The sequence below is a fragment of the Elephantulus edwardii genome, unplaced genomic scaffold, assembly GCF_000299155.1.
Source record: "Elephantulus edwardii isolate Elephantulus edwardi_28Jun2011 unplaced genomic scaffold, EleEdw1.0 scaffold00117, whole genome shotgun sequence".
Classification (NCBI taxonomy): domain Eukaryota; kingdom Metazoa; phylum Chordata; class Mammalia; order Macroscelidea; family Macroscelididae; genus Elephantulus; species Elephantulus edwardii.
Window position 1 is genome coordinate 6,767,552 of NW_006399867.1, and position 13,012 is coordinate 6,780,563.

At 44.6% G+C, this 13,012-nt stretch overlaps 1 protein-coding gene across 1 annotated transcript in view; it reads right to left on the bottom strand.

The window, feature by feature from the left end:
• LOC102867320 (chromosome unknown open reading frame, human C16orf62) overlaps positions 1 to 13,012 on the bottom strand; it is a 168,633-nt gene that overhangs the window by 150,018 nt on the left and 5,603 nt on the right. The window contains exons 3-4 of the mRNA XM_006892659.1: positions 7,140 to 7,307; positions 2,933 to 3,089 (exon numbers count right to left, since the gene is read on the bottom strand). Of these exons, the coding sequence (XP_006892721.1) occupies positions 2,933 to 3,089; positions 7,140 to 7,307 (325 nt within the window). The remainder of the gene's footprint in view (positions 1 to 2,932; positions 3,090 to 7,139; positions 7,308 to 13,012) is intronic.

Sequence of the window (13,012 nt, forward strand, 5' to 3'; positions counted from 1 at the left end):
TTGAGTTTGATTGATTCAGTGACTGGGGTAATCGGGATGGGAGTATTAGAGACAGTACGATTGGCTCAGGACAGAGCAGAGTTTAAGGCTGTTGTACACAGGGTCGCTATGAGTCGCAAGCAACTCAACGGCACATAACAACAACAACAGTGCTAAGACAGGATATCCATAATCATTCAAGCAAGTCACCTTCTCAAATGAAAAACAATAATACATATTCAAAAGAAAGAAACTATGGGTTACAGACCTAATGGAGGGGGACCTATTGGAAAGTCAAAATTTCTACTCAATTCAGGGCTCTGAAGGTGAGCTGGCCAATAGAAAAACATTGTTATGACAATGGAGTTACAAGGCACAAACATTTAACTTACTCTAAAGCAAAGTTTCTAAACCTCAGGACCGTTGATGTGTTAAGCCAAGTCTCTGTTGGGGAGTCTGTCCAACACACTGAAGGACATTTGACAGCATCCCTGCTTCCACCTACTAGAGCTTAATTCCACCACCCACCTCCCCAGTCCTGACAATCAAGAATGTATTCAGATATGGTCAAATGTCCACTAGAAGACAAAATCACTCCAGGTTGAGAATCAACACTCTAAATTACACCTTCGTGTACTTAGGAGAGGAAAAAGGGTGTGTGTGTGTGTGTGTGTGTGTGTGTGTGTGTGTGTATTTTACATATAGTTGTTGTTATTGTAGCTAAGTGCCATCGAATCACCTGCCACTCATAGCAGCCCTATGTCCAACAGCTCTAAACCCCGCCTTATCCTGAGCCAGTCTCACTATTTCCAACACACCTACCCTCATTACCCCAATTACTATGCTAATCTATCTTATCCAGAGTCTTCCTCTGCTGTTCTGTCCTTCCTCCCTTCCAGGCATGATATCCTTCTCCAAGGAGTGGTCCTTCCTAGAAACATGCCCAATGTATGTCAGATGGAGCTTCACAATCCTTGCCTCCAAGGAGCAACTCAGCTTCACTCTCTCCAGAACAGACCTGTTTATTCTCTTATCAGTCCATGGTATTCGTAATACTCTCCTCTAGCACCGTAACTCAAAGGCATCGATTCTTTTTCTGTTATCCTTAGGCACTGTCCAGCTCTCTGATGCATAACAAATAACTGCAAATACCATGGTCTGTTTCAGGCACACCTTAGTCTCTAGACTGGCATCCGTTGCTCTTCAGCATTCTGGAGAGGTCCCTGATAACAGATTTTCCTGATTAGTCTTTTGATTTCCTGACTGCTAATGACAAGACTGTTGATTAAGGACCTGAGCAAGCTGAAATTGTTAACAATCACAATCTCTTCTCCATCTATCATGGTGCTGCCAATTGGCCGAGTGGTAAGAATTTTTATTTTCTTGATGTTGAGCTTCAATCCATATTGAAGACTGTACAGTCCTTGACCTTCTGCAGTAAACACTTGAGTTCCTCCTCAATTACAAATATATTGTTGTTGTTTTGTACCACTGAGTTGGAACTATCCTATAACTGACCCTCCTCCGGGTGGGTTTTCAGATTCAGTTAATCACACGGGAGGAGATTGTCCATCCTTCTCCTGTTGACTGGCATGTCAGGAGTGGGATACATTATATACAGACATAGGTATTTATGTATACATGTATATATAACAATCTACATATTTATGTAAATACACAAATATTTGTGTGTATATCCATGAATATTTATATATGTATACACATATATTTCAGAAGAAGGATGGGCTATTTCCTCCCATGCAATTAACTGCCGCTGAAAACCCGCTGGAGGATCAGCTATGGGTCAGTTCTGACTCAACTGTACTCAACACCAACAACAACATATAGATTTACATATGTGTAATATATGTAATACATGTGTGTATATATTATTGATTTGAGCATTATGCTCTTTTTTAAAATTTCACTTGTTTATTGTATGACATTTATTAATAGACCCTTTATTGATCTTCATATGTTTGGGGGTTTTTAATTAGATAAATTTTTATCTTATATTGGTTTGCTTAGAAAGTTCGTATACATTATTTTTCACACCCTATCTTTCCCATTTCCTTTATCCCCCTGTACACTCCCCCCCAACTCTTCAACTTGTGTGACCCTATGATAACCCACCTGCCCATCCTCACCCCTCTGTTCCTACCCTCTCCCTTTGATTCTTATACTCCTTTTACTAGTTATCTTTCTATTTCTACAACAACAGTCGAATACAGTTTTGTCCTTATAGGACTGAGTTAGTTCACTTAGCATATAACATTAAGTTCTTTGAAGATCTCTCTCCATGAGCTCTATCTCCATCATGAGAAAAGGAACAAGTCAAAAGATGAGGGTGAGGACAGTCCCACAACTGCAAGAATATAATCAAAACCAAAAAAAACTCAAGCTGTTCAACTGAAAACAACCCCCAGATGACCCTCCAGCAGGTTTCCAGAGGCTGGAAACCGCCCAAGGGGAGAATATCCATCGAATCTGGTAGATTTGAACCACATGCCTTTAGGACGGCAGAGCAACTCCTTAACCACTAGGCCAGAGCTCCCTCAGTGTCATTGAACTGAACATGCAGAAACTGTTGAACAGTGTATGTTTTGATACAGACATTCCAAACAAAAAGAGTAAAATAAGTAAATTTTAGGGGGCAGGAAGAAAGGAAGAAACCCATCAGTACTTACTCTTCCAACTAATATGATCTGGTGGCCTAGTGGTAAGGAGCTGCACAGCCAACCCAAAGGTATGTGGTCTGAATCCACCAACTGTTTCTCAGGAGAAATATGGGCAATCTCCTCCTGTGAGATTTACTGCCTCTGAAAACTCACTGGAGTTCTGACCCCATGGTCCATAACAACAACAACAACCACAACAATATCCTATATAAGAGAGAGACTTCTAAAGCACTCAGGGAAAAGGGCAATTTAACAAAGAGACGCTGTTACTGAACCTGGGGTGGACCCTGGGGAAAGGCCCGCACTCACAATGGAGAGCTTTTCTGTAGTCGTGTACCGGGTAAGGATCTCGCCCCGCTTGCTGGACCACGGCTCGAAATCCGAGCCCACTGCCGAGCTCTCATCGCGATCACGCTTCTTCCTGCAGCCGTCCTAGGGAAAGGAGAAGAAAATGGCCTCAGCTGCACTATCGTTTCACGTCTACAACAAAGTATCAGGAGCAAGCGGACAGTCCTCTCACGCAACAAAACAGATCTGCTGCGGCTGGCCGCTCGAACCCATCCGGAAGGGCCGGCAAAGCTGGCTGTCGGCTTCCAAGACAATGACTCCGACGTGCGCAGTTCCATTCTGTACACAGGGCGTCACCAAGAGTTGGAATGAAAGGCAACAAACAACAGCAAAGGTCTACAGCTGATACCTTTCAAAGCCACTTCAACACGAAGGGCCTAAATTAGCGTCATCAAAAGATGTGCAAACTCACTAAGAAGGATGAAAGGGCGAATCTAAAGAGATCAGTTTTTTAAACGAGCAAAGATAGAGGAACGTTAAGGTCCGTCGGAGTCGAGGAGACTGGCTCAGGATAGGGCAGGGTTCAGAGCTAAGGTACACGCGGTCGCAGAGCTGCAGGTGACTCGTTGGCACAGAACAGAAATAACAACGAGAATCTGTTCAGCTGAGAGCTATCCTCACTGGAGCCACTGCTGGAGTCACTGCCGATCCAGCTCATTAAGGGTCATCTTCGTTTTGTGCTGATTCTCCGTCAGGCATGATGCTCTCACCCCTCTTTTTAATAGGTCTAAAGCATGAGAGACGAGGCTGCACCATTCACCCTCTGAGGAGCATTCTGGCTGTACTTACCCAAGGTGGCTCAGTCTGTTCCTCCAGCAGTCCATGGTTCAATCAATATTCTACACCTTAATTCCAAGGTACAAATTCTACTTCAGATTTCTGTATTATTGTTCAACTTTCACATATGTTCAAGGCAAGTAAAAATACTACAGTTTGGGTCAAGAGTACCCTAGTGTACCAAGTAACATCTTTACTTTTAACCCTTCAAAGAGCTCTTTGGCAGCAAATAACTCCAGTGCAATGTCATTTGATTTCTTAACTGACACATCTGAGGGGGTTGATTATAGATCGAAATAAAATTATGTCACTGGCGTCTTCAGTATATACTCCATTGGAGGGGGAAGTCGAAATTGGTATAGCCTATTGCTGCTGAGAACTAGTCCGTGACTAAAGATGACAGGAGAAAAAGTGATACCTTTGAACTGTGGTGCTGGAGGAGAGTACCATGGACGGCCAAGAGAACAAACAGATATGTCATGAAGAAGGTGCAACCAGAGGGCTCCTCGGAGGTGAAGATGATAAAACATCATCTTACTTTGGGCATTTCTAAGAGAGACTAGTCCTTAGAAAGAGGCATCATGCTTGTGAAGGTGGAGGGAGAGTGAAGGAAGACCCTCAACCAGGTGGACTGACACAGTGACTGCTGCAATGGGCTCTGGTACGTCAGAGATTGTGAGGACAGCACAGGAGAGGGTTGTACTCAACTTAAGGTTACTTGACAACAACAATTTGGAGGACAATTTAGGAGTAGCCAGCAAAGTCTTAAAAATACAAGCCGCTCATTGGGAGAAAGTTGGGCAATCTCCCCTCATAAATATTTACAGCTTAAAAAAAAAAACAACCCACCATTTACAGCCCCAGAAACCCAAAGAAAGATTATCATTAGTCAAAATTGACCCAACAGCAGTGGATCTGGTCCTTTTAATGTGTATAAGCAGGGAGCCCTGGTGGCCTACTGGGTAAAGAGTCGTGCTGCTAATTCAAAGGCAAGTAGTTCAAATCTATTAATTGCTCTAAGAGAGAAAAACGGGCAACCTCTGCCAGTGCAAATGAGTCTCTGAAAACCACTAGCGGGTCAGCTATGAGTCAGTTCCAACCCGAGGGCACATAACAACACAACATATTATATATAAGGAACCTTGGCAGTGTTGTGAACAAAGTACATGCCTACCATCCAAAAAAAGAAAAAAGGTGGGTGATTTGGGCCTACCAGCTGCTCCCCAAAGATGAGGCAGTCTGCTTCCGCAAGTATTTACAACCTTGGAAACTCTTACAGGTTTGCTATGAGTAGCAAAGGATTCAATGGAAAGAAACCTACTAACTATGTGAATGTAGACGGTCCTTGAGCAATGCAGGATCAGAGGCTCCTACAAAGTTGATTATCTACATACAACTTTGAACCGATGAAAAACTTACATACTAACAGCCTGCTAGTTAGACAGACACCTTGCCAATAGCATAAGCAGCTGGCTGGTCTATTTTCTATGTTGCAGAGCTCTGGTGGCCCAGTCTGCAGGGAGACACATGGCCAACCCTAAGGTCACACGTCACCGGTGACTTGGATCCACCAGAGGGACAGAGATGGGCAATCCTGGCCCATGGGCTTTACAGCTTCTGAACGCGTGCTGGTGGGTCAGCTGTGTGTCGGCTCCAACTCGATAACAGTGAGGTGGACAGAATACATGCTCACCCATTCGCTATATGCTACAGAACGCACTCACATAAAAACTGCATTTTCAAGAAGTGATAAAAAGATATTTCACAGGAAGTGCAAAGCTTTTGCATGAGCTGACACAGTTACAGCATTGGCTTCACAAACTGCCTTTTCTCCTTTAACAATGATACTTACTCTGGATTCATTTACCTTGAAATGGTCTGGGGCAAAGCGGTAGACACAAGAATCGAGAACGTATCACGTAATTCAACTCTTCCTGTCAAGTCTGTTTCCCTGTTTCTTGGAAGCACTTCCAGCATCACTCATGCCACTCAGCACAGGTGTCAGGACGTTACTCAAGGTGTATTTATAGTGCACTTATGTCAATAAAAGATGACTAGTATCACGTGGCTATTGCAAGGTGCCGTCAAGTCGCGTATGACTCATAGTAACCCTATGAACAACTGATCTGAACTCTGTCCTATCCTGTGCCACCTTCACACTTTATGACACACAAGAGCCCAGTGCAGCAGTCACCGTGTCAATCCACCTGGTTGAGGGACTTCCTCTCCTTCGCTGACCCTCCACCCTTCCCAGCATCATGTCCTCCTCCTGGCATTATGCCAAAGTATGTGAAACAAAGGCTCATCATTCTTGCCTCCAAAGGGCACTCTGGCTGCACCACCATGTGGTAATTTGGGATGCTTTGGGATTTTTTTTTACAAATTTGATTATAAGCAGATCTGCATAGTTTGAATCATTGTTCAAGAGTCGACTGGACTCGGAAGTTTCATAGATTCAAATGTCTCTGAAAATTTAAAAAGGGCAGAGAGAAACAGAAGGCTAGATAATACACTGTTAACACTGATGCCCTTCAAGGTGGAGAATGGCAGCACGGGTGCTGGTCAGTAAGACGTTATCTGCGGTGTTTGAGTATTTCACTCAAAAATCAATAAATTACTTATGTAACTTGGGAGCTCTGGTGGCCTACTGGCAAGGAGCTGCACTGCAATCCCAAAGGCAAGTGGTTCGAGGCCACCGGCTGCTTTGCAGGTGAAGGATGGGCAATCTCCTCATGCGATTATCTGACTCTGAAAACCAGCTAGAGGGCCTGCTATGGGTTACTTCTGCCTCTTCAACAACAAGGGGAAAAGATTCTCAAGAAAAAAAGTAGGAAAAAAGAATGAAATAAAGGATCCATTTAAGAATGCAGGAAGAAAGGAGGAGAGGGGAAGGAGGGATGTCCAGAGTCTACACCCACAGCAGTTTCCTCTGGTAAGCCACACCAGCTGGATGTCCAGAGTCTACACCCGCAGCAGCCTCCCCTATTAAACCACACCAGCTGGATGTCCGTGGTCTACACCCACAGTGGCTCCCCTGTTAAACCACACCAGCTGGATGTCCGTGGTCTACACCCACAGTGGCTCCCCTGTTAAAACACACCAGCTGGATGTCCGGGGTCTACACCCGCAGCAGCCTCCCCTGGTAAGCCACACCAGCTGGATGTCCGGGGTCTACACCTGCAGTGGTCTCCTGTTAAGCCACACCTGATGGATGTTGAACTGTTCCAACGAGAACACATCCAGGCCTTACCTGTGTGATTCAAAAACAAAAAGGACAGCAGACACCCCCGCCTGGCCCTCACCCCCTTATGCCTGGCCACCCAGAGGACCGAGCTGCAGGTGCCCAGGTTGTGTTACCATGGCAGCGGCCGTGGCTGCAGGATCAGCAGTGGCTGCGAACATGGAGAGGGGGTCGGTGCCATCCAGGACGCTGCTGAGCGGGTCCAGCACGGAGCTGGAGGAGGAGGAGGAGGTGGAAGAGGTGCTCCCTTTCCGGCTCACTTTCTTGGTCTTTGATTCTGTGACCTGTGGGGGAGGATTTAGAACGTAAGACAAAAGTCTCCTACTTCTTCCCCTGAGGAAATGCCAACTTGGGTATTTTTTTCAGTGGAAGATTCTGTTCATCTGCAATAGAGTCTTTCTCATCACTCTGACTGATGTTTATTGTTGTGATGAAATGACTGTGACTCGGGGTCACAGCTGCTGAGGATGGAAAGGGAGAAAGCTAGTATTAGGAGGAAGAGGCAGGAGACCGGCCTTCTGTTTTAGGAGACGCTGTAACTGCCTACTTGTGGAGCCTGGTTTGCTCACAGTGTGGATCAGGACAGGCACCATCATATCACGTGGGAGAGTATAATAAATGCAGTCTCTCTGCCTCGCCCCAGAGCTGTAGCCTCAGAATGGGCATCCTAACAAGATCATCAGGTGACTGACATGGAAACAAAGGTGTAGTGGGTAACAGGCCCGGGTATTCGGGATCGCTGGGGCCATGCTGTACCCTGAATATCATTTCAATGCCTCTGCAAGCCATCAAAGCCCCACACCGCAGGAACACCCAAGCCCTTCCTTTTCTGTAATCCTGCCGCCTCCTCGTGTATGTACTGGGGGGGAGAGAAGGGGCTGTGGTTGTACCACTGTGCTCCACCCCTCCCCAACTCAAATAACTGGCCCAGCAGGAGTGAGTGCAGAGACCCAAATCAGAGTCACCCCTGGGAATTTAGAACCAACATTCAGCAGAGGTAATTAGGCTCCTGTCTTCCTTTATTCCAGAAATTCAAGCTGGATTCGGAAGAGCCCGTGGCAGGAGGGATAACACTGCTGATGTCAGATGGAGCTTAGCTCAAAGTAAAGCCTATCAGATCAATGTTTGTGTTTTGACTATGCAAAGGCATTTGACTGTGTGGATCATAACAAAACATGACTAATGCTGAAAAGACTGGGGTTCCAGAACACTTGAATGTGCTCAAGAGAAACCAAGACCAAGAAGTTGTTGTCTGAACACAGCAAGGGAGCACAGCACGGTTTAAAGTCAAGAAAGATGTATGTCAGGATTGTATCCCTCCTCCATATCCAATCTGTATGCAGAGCAAATCATTCCAGAAGACAGACTATATGAAGAAGAATGTAGCATCAGGATTGGAAGAAGTTTCATCAACAACCTATGTTATGCAGATGATACAATACCTCTAGAAAACGAAGAAGACATGAAGCACTAACTGCAGAGGATTAAAGACTATAGCCTTCAACAAAGATAATATTTCAACATCAAGAAAACAAAAATCCTTACCATTGGACCAATAGGCAACACCATGATAGATGGAAAAAGATAGAAACTGTCGATTCCATTTTTAACTTGGATTCACAATGCAGCAAAGAATCAAAATACATGGTGCACTGTGAAAATCTGCTGTCAAGGAGCTTTCCAAAGTGCTAAAGAGCAACGATGCCAGTTTAAAGATTAAGGTGCACCTGATCTAATTCATGATTTTTTTTCCCAATTATTTCTTCTGTATCTAAAAGTCAGATATAAGAAGAATTTAGGTCTTTGAACTGTGATCAGACAAAATTACTGAGTATCCTCTGGCCTGACAAAAGAACAAACAAATCCATCTTGGAGGAAGTGCAAACAAGGTGCTCCTTAAACACAAGGATGGTGAAACCTCATCTCACATACCCTGGACATGCTCTCAAGAGAAACCAGTTTTTTGATAAAAGCATCACGCTACTTTTCATTCTTTTCCGGCGTCCAAGATATCGAAGCAAGGACTTGGTGGGTCCTCCGGTGAAAAATTCCAGATTTCCCTGGGTCTTCTGATAGAAGCAGTGATCAACTATGCCGACAATACAGGAACCCAAAAAAAATCTATATATCATCTCTGTGAAGGGGATCAAGGGATGACTTCACGGAGTTCCTGCTGCTAGTGTGAGTGACATGGTGATGGCCACTGTCAAGAAAGGTGAACCAGAGCTCAGAAAGAAGATACATCCAGCAGTGGTAATAAGACAACAAAAGTCATACTGGAGGAAAGACAGGGTGTTTCTTTATTTTGAAGATCATGCAGGAGTCACAGTAAACAATAAAGGCGAGGTGAAAGGTTTTGCCGTCACTGGACCAGCTGCAAAGGAGTGTGCAGACTTGTGGCCCAGGATTGCATCCAATGCTGGCAGCATCGCATGATTCTCCAATGTATTTGTAGAAAAAGAAAATTAAAAGTTCACCCAATTAAAAAATTATTTGCTACAAAAAAAAAAAAAAGCACCATGCTGGGAAAGGTAGACGGAGGGTCAGAGAAAGAGAGGAAGACCTTCAACACGCTGGACTGACACAGTAATTGTAACAATGAACTCAATACTGGTGACGGTGAGGATGGCTGAGGATAGGGCCAAGTTCAGATCTATTGTTTATAGGGTCTCTATGATACAGGCCATGGTCTTTGCAATCGCTTGTTATGCATCAGAGAGCTGGACAATGACTAGGGAGGATAGGAGAAGAATCGACGCCTTTGAGCTGTGGTGCTGGAGAAGAGTATTAAATGTACCATGGACTGCCAAGAAAACAAACAAATCAATCCTAGAGAGGGTTAAACCAGGCTACTCCTTGGAGGCAAAGATTCTGGGGCTTCGTCTGACATACTTTGGACATGCTGCAAGGTGAGACAGGTCTTTAGAGAGGGACATCATGCTGGGTAGGGTGGAGGGACAGCGCAGGACGGGAAGACCCTCTACGAGGTGGATTGATTCAGTGACTGGGGTAATCAGGATGGGTGTGTCAGAGGCAATGAGATTGGCACAGGATAGAGCAGGGTTTAGGGCTGTTGTACATAGGGTCGCTATGAGTCGCAAACGACTCGACAGCACATAACAACAACAACAACAACAATGGTCACTGTCAGCTAGATGGCGCCCAATCACCACCACTTCCTTGTTTAGATGAGGAAGCTATGAAAACTCAGGGGCCATAGGCTGCCAGTGATGGACACGTGGGCTCTGTAACCCCCATGGAAGCAGAGAAGACTAACCTGCGGAGAGACAGGAACGGAGGGGGAAAGCAGGATGAAGGAAAGTGCACCAGCTGCTACCACTGTGTCCTTGTTATGTCTGCATAGCATCCACTCCTCCATCCCCCGCTCCAAATTATCTTGGGGAAAGCAGCTCCCTCCACTCTCAAGTCCTGCAGGCTGGTGGGGGGCACGCTGTTCCTGGTTCCCAAGGTGGGAATTATCAGACTTAACCTGCTCACCATACTCTGTTCTCATTGACCAAAACGGGGTTAGGAATGAACATGTAACTTAATGCCTACACAAAAATGGCTAGAGAAAACCTCCTGGCGGCTGGAGTCGTTGTTAAGTGAACAAGATGTTATGGTTGGAACTAATGAAGTGATTCCATTATCACACGGGGTGTGAGTTCCTGAGACTGGAACAGACGCACTAGTGGGTCACACAGAGTCACACAACCCCACCACTGATGGGAGGGGACAAAGGAAAAAAGAACACAGTCTGCTGATCTCTTGCTGTCGGTAATCGCCTGTGTGAGTTTTCCTGCGCTCGGAGAACCCAAGCATCTATCAGTTACCTCTCTACCCCGCACAACAACCACACAGTTCCCATCTGTGGCTAATGCAGCAGGAAAGCACAACCTACGTTTCTTGCGGTGTTTCAACGGGCCGATGGATGGTATTTCAGTGGCAAGAGTCTCACCTGTGAAAAGCTGAATTGGTAAAAATCGTGTGACAACAAAACAAAACCAAAAGGAGCAGCTGCTGAGGCTACTTGTTGTTGTTGTTAGGTGCCATCAAGTGGAGTATGACTTGTCACCAACTTATGAACAACAGGTATGATCCCTGTGCCATCTTCAAAGACTCAAAGACCACAAAGGACTTTGTTCCTTGGTTTGGAAGTTTAGGGTCATAGTTTTGTGGGATGTCCCAGTTCATCAGCCTAGGAACACAGTGCCTGAGGTCTTGCTTACAAAGAGTCATGGAAGACATAGCAATGAGTCTCCACGTACCTGGACCGAGAGGATGGAGAGGAGTCGGGAGTAGGGAAAAAGATGCAGGAGGTGTGGGCCACCCTCTGCCATGGGACCAGAACTGGATGGCACCCGGCTACCATTAGGAACATTCTGATGAAAGATTTCATAGACAAATGCAGATTTAGGGTTTTTTTGTTGTTGTTGTTGCTTTTTAAAAAAAGTGGGGGGAGGTTAGGAGGGGAATATGAAGCAAATTCAAAACTCTCATAGACTCCAGACATTCTGGAATTGTGGAGGGTGGAGAACCCTTAGGACAGTTGTCCTAGGATAATTTTTTTTAGACTTTTAACAAAAAATATCCCCTGAAGTCATTTTGAACCCAAACGCTACTTTAACTGCTGTACTTCTAAGCCAAAGGCTGAGACTCCCTGGTGGTCAGAATCCACCACCAAGGAGAAAGATGGAAAATCTGCTCCCATGCCGTTTACAGCCTCCTAAAAATCCACCGCAAGGTCAGCTATGAGTTGCTTCCAACTCTACAGTAGTGAGAGAGTGAGTTAAAAAGGACTGCCTTGAGTTATGCTCCTTCAAGAACGATCTCTATGGGATCAGATAGCAGCAACTCTGCGGGCTTTGCAGCAGCTCCAAAGATCAGGAAAAAACCTTAGGGGTCAGTGAGATTGTTAAGGGGGAGGGGAGGAAATTCAGAAAAAAAGAGTGTGAATGGTTTTACAACTCCAAGTATATAATAATGAACCCAGAAATAGACCCTATGGTCAACCGATATTAGACAAGGAAATAAAATCTATCAATAGAGGAAATGACAACCTCTTCAATAAATGGTGCTGGGAAAAGTGGACTGCTTTTTGAGGAAGTGCCAAACTGCCTTCCAGAGCGTTTGTGCCATTGTACAATCCCACTTGCGGTACATTCACACAATGGAATACTACACAGCACGCACGAGCAAAGATTTTGTAAATTATTACCCAACGTGGGAGGCACTGGAGAGCATTATGCTGAGTGAACTAACTCAGTCCCATAAGGATAAGTATTGTATAAATAAATCAGTTTGATGTTTCCTCAGAAAGCTGAACATAGAAATTCCGTATGACCCAGCTATTCCATTGCTTGGAATATAACCTGAGAAGATGAGAACAGAGGCACAAACAGAAACTTGTACACCAATTTTCACAGCATCATTATTCAGCATCTCAAGAACACGGAAACAGCCCAGATATCCAACCACAAACAAATAGATTGAGAAGTTGTAGTAGATTTATACAGTGGAATACTACACAACACGCAGGAACAATGAATTACTACCTAATTTGGGAGGGACTGGAGAGCATTATGCTGAGTGAACTCAGTCCCAGAAGGACAAATACTGTATAAAACCATTATTGTAGAATGAGTACGAGGATCCAAGGTGGGGTGTAGGGTGGAAGTAGAGGGGTGAGGATTGGTTGGGTAAGGCATTAATCACAGGGTTGCACAATTTGATGGCTGGGTGGGGTGAAGGAAATGAGAATGATCTTTTGTGAAAAACAATAAACTTTGTAAATAAATCAGAATAAAATTTTAAAAAATATATAATAATGCCACTAAACTGTACATATAAACTGGTGTATATGCTGCTTTGTATATGCTCAACAGCAACAATTTCTTTTTTTTAATTGAAATTTATTATTAATTTCAGTAAAAATTTACAGAGACTGTGGATTTCCATTCATTCATTGTTGCACTTTTCTCCCCTCCCA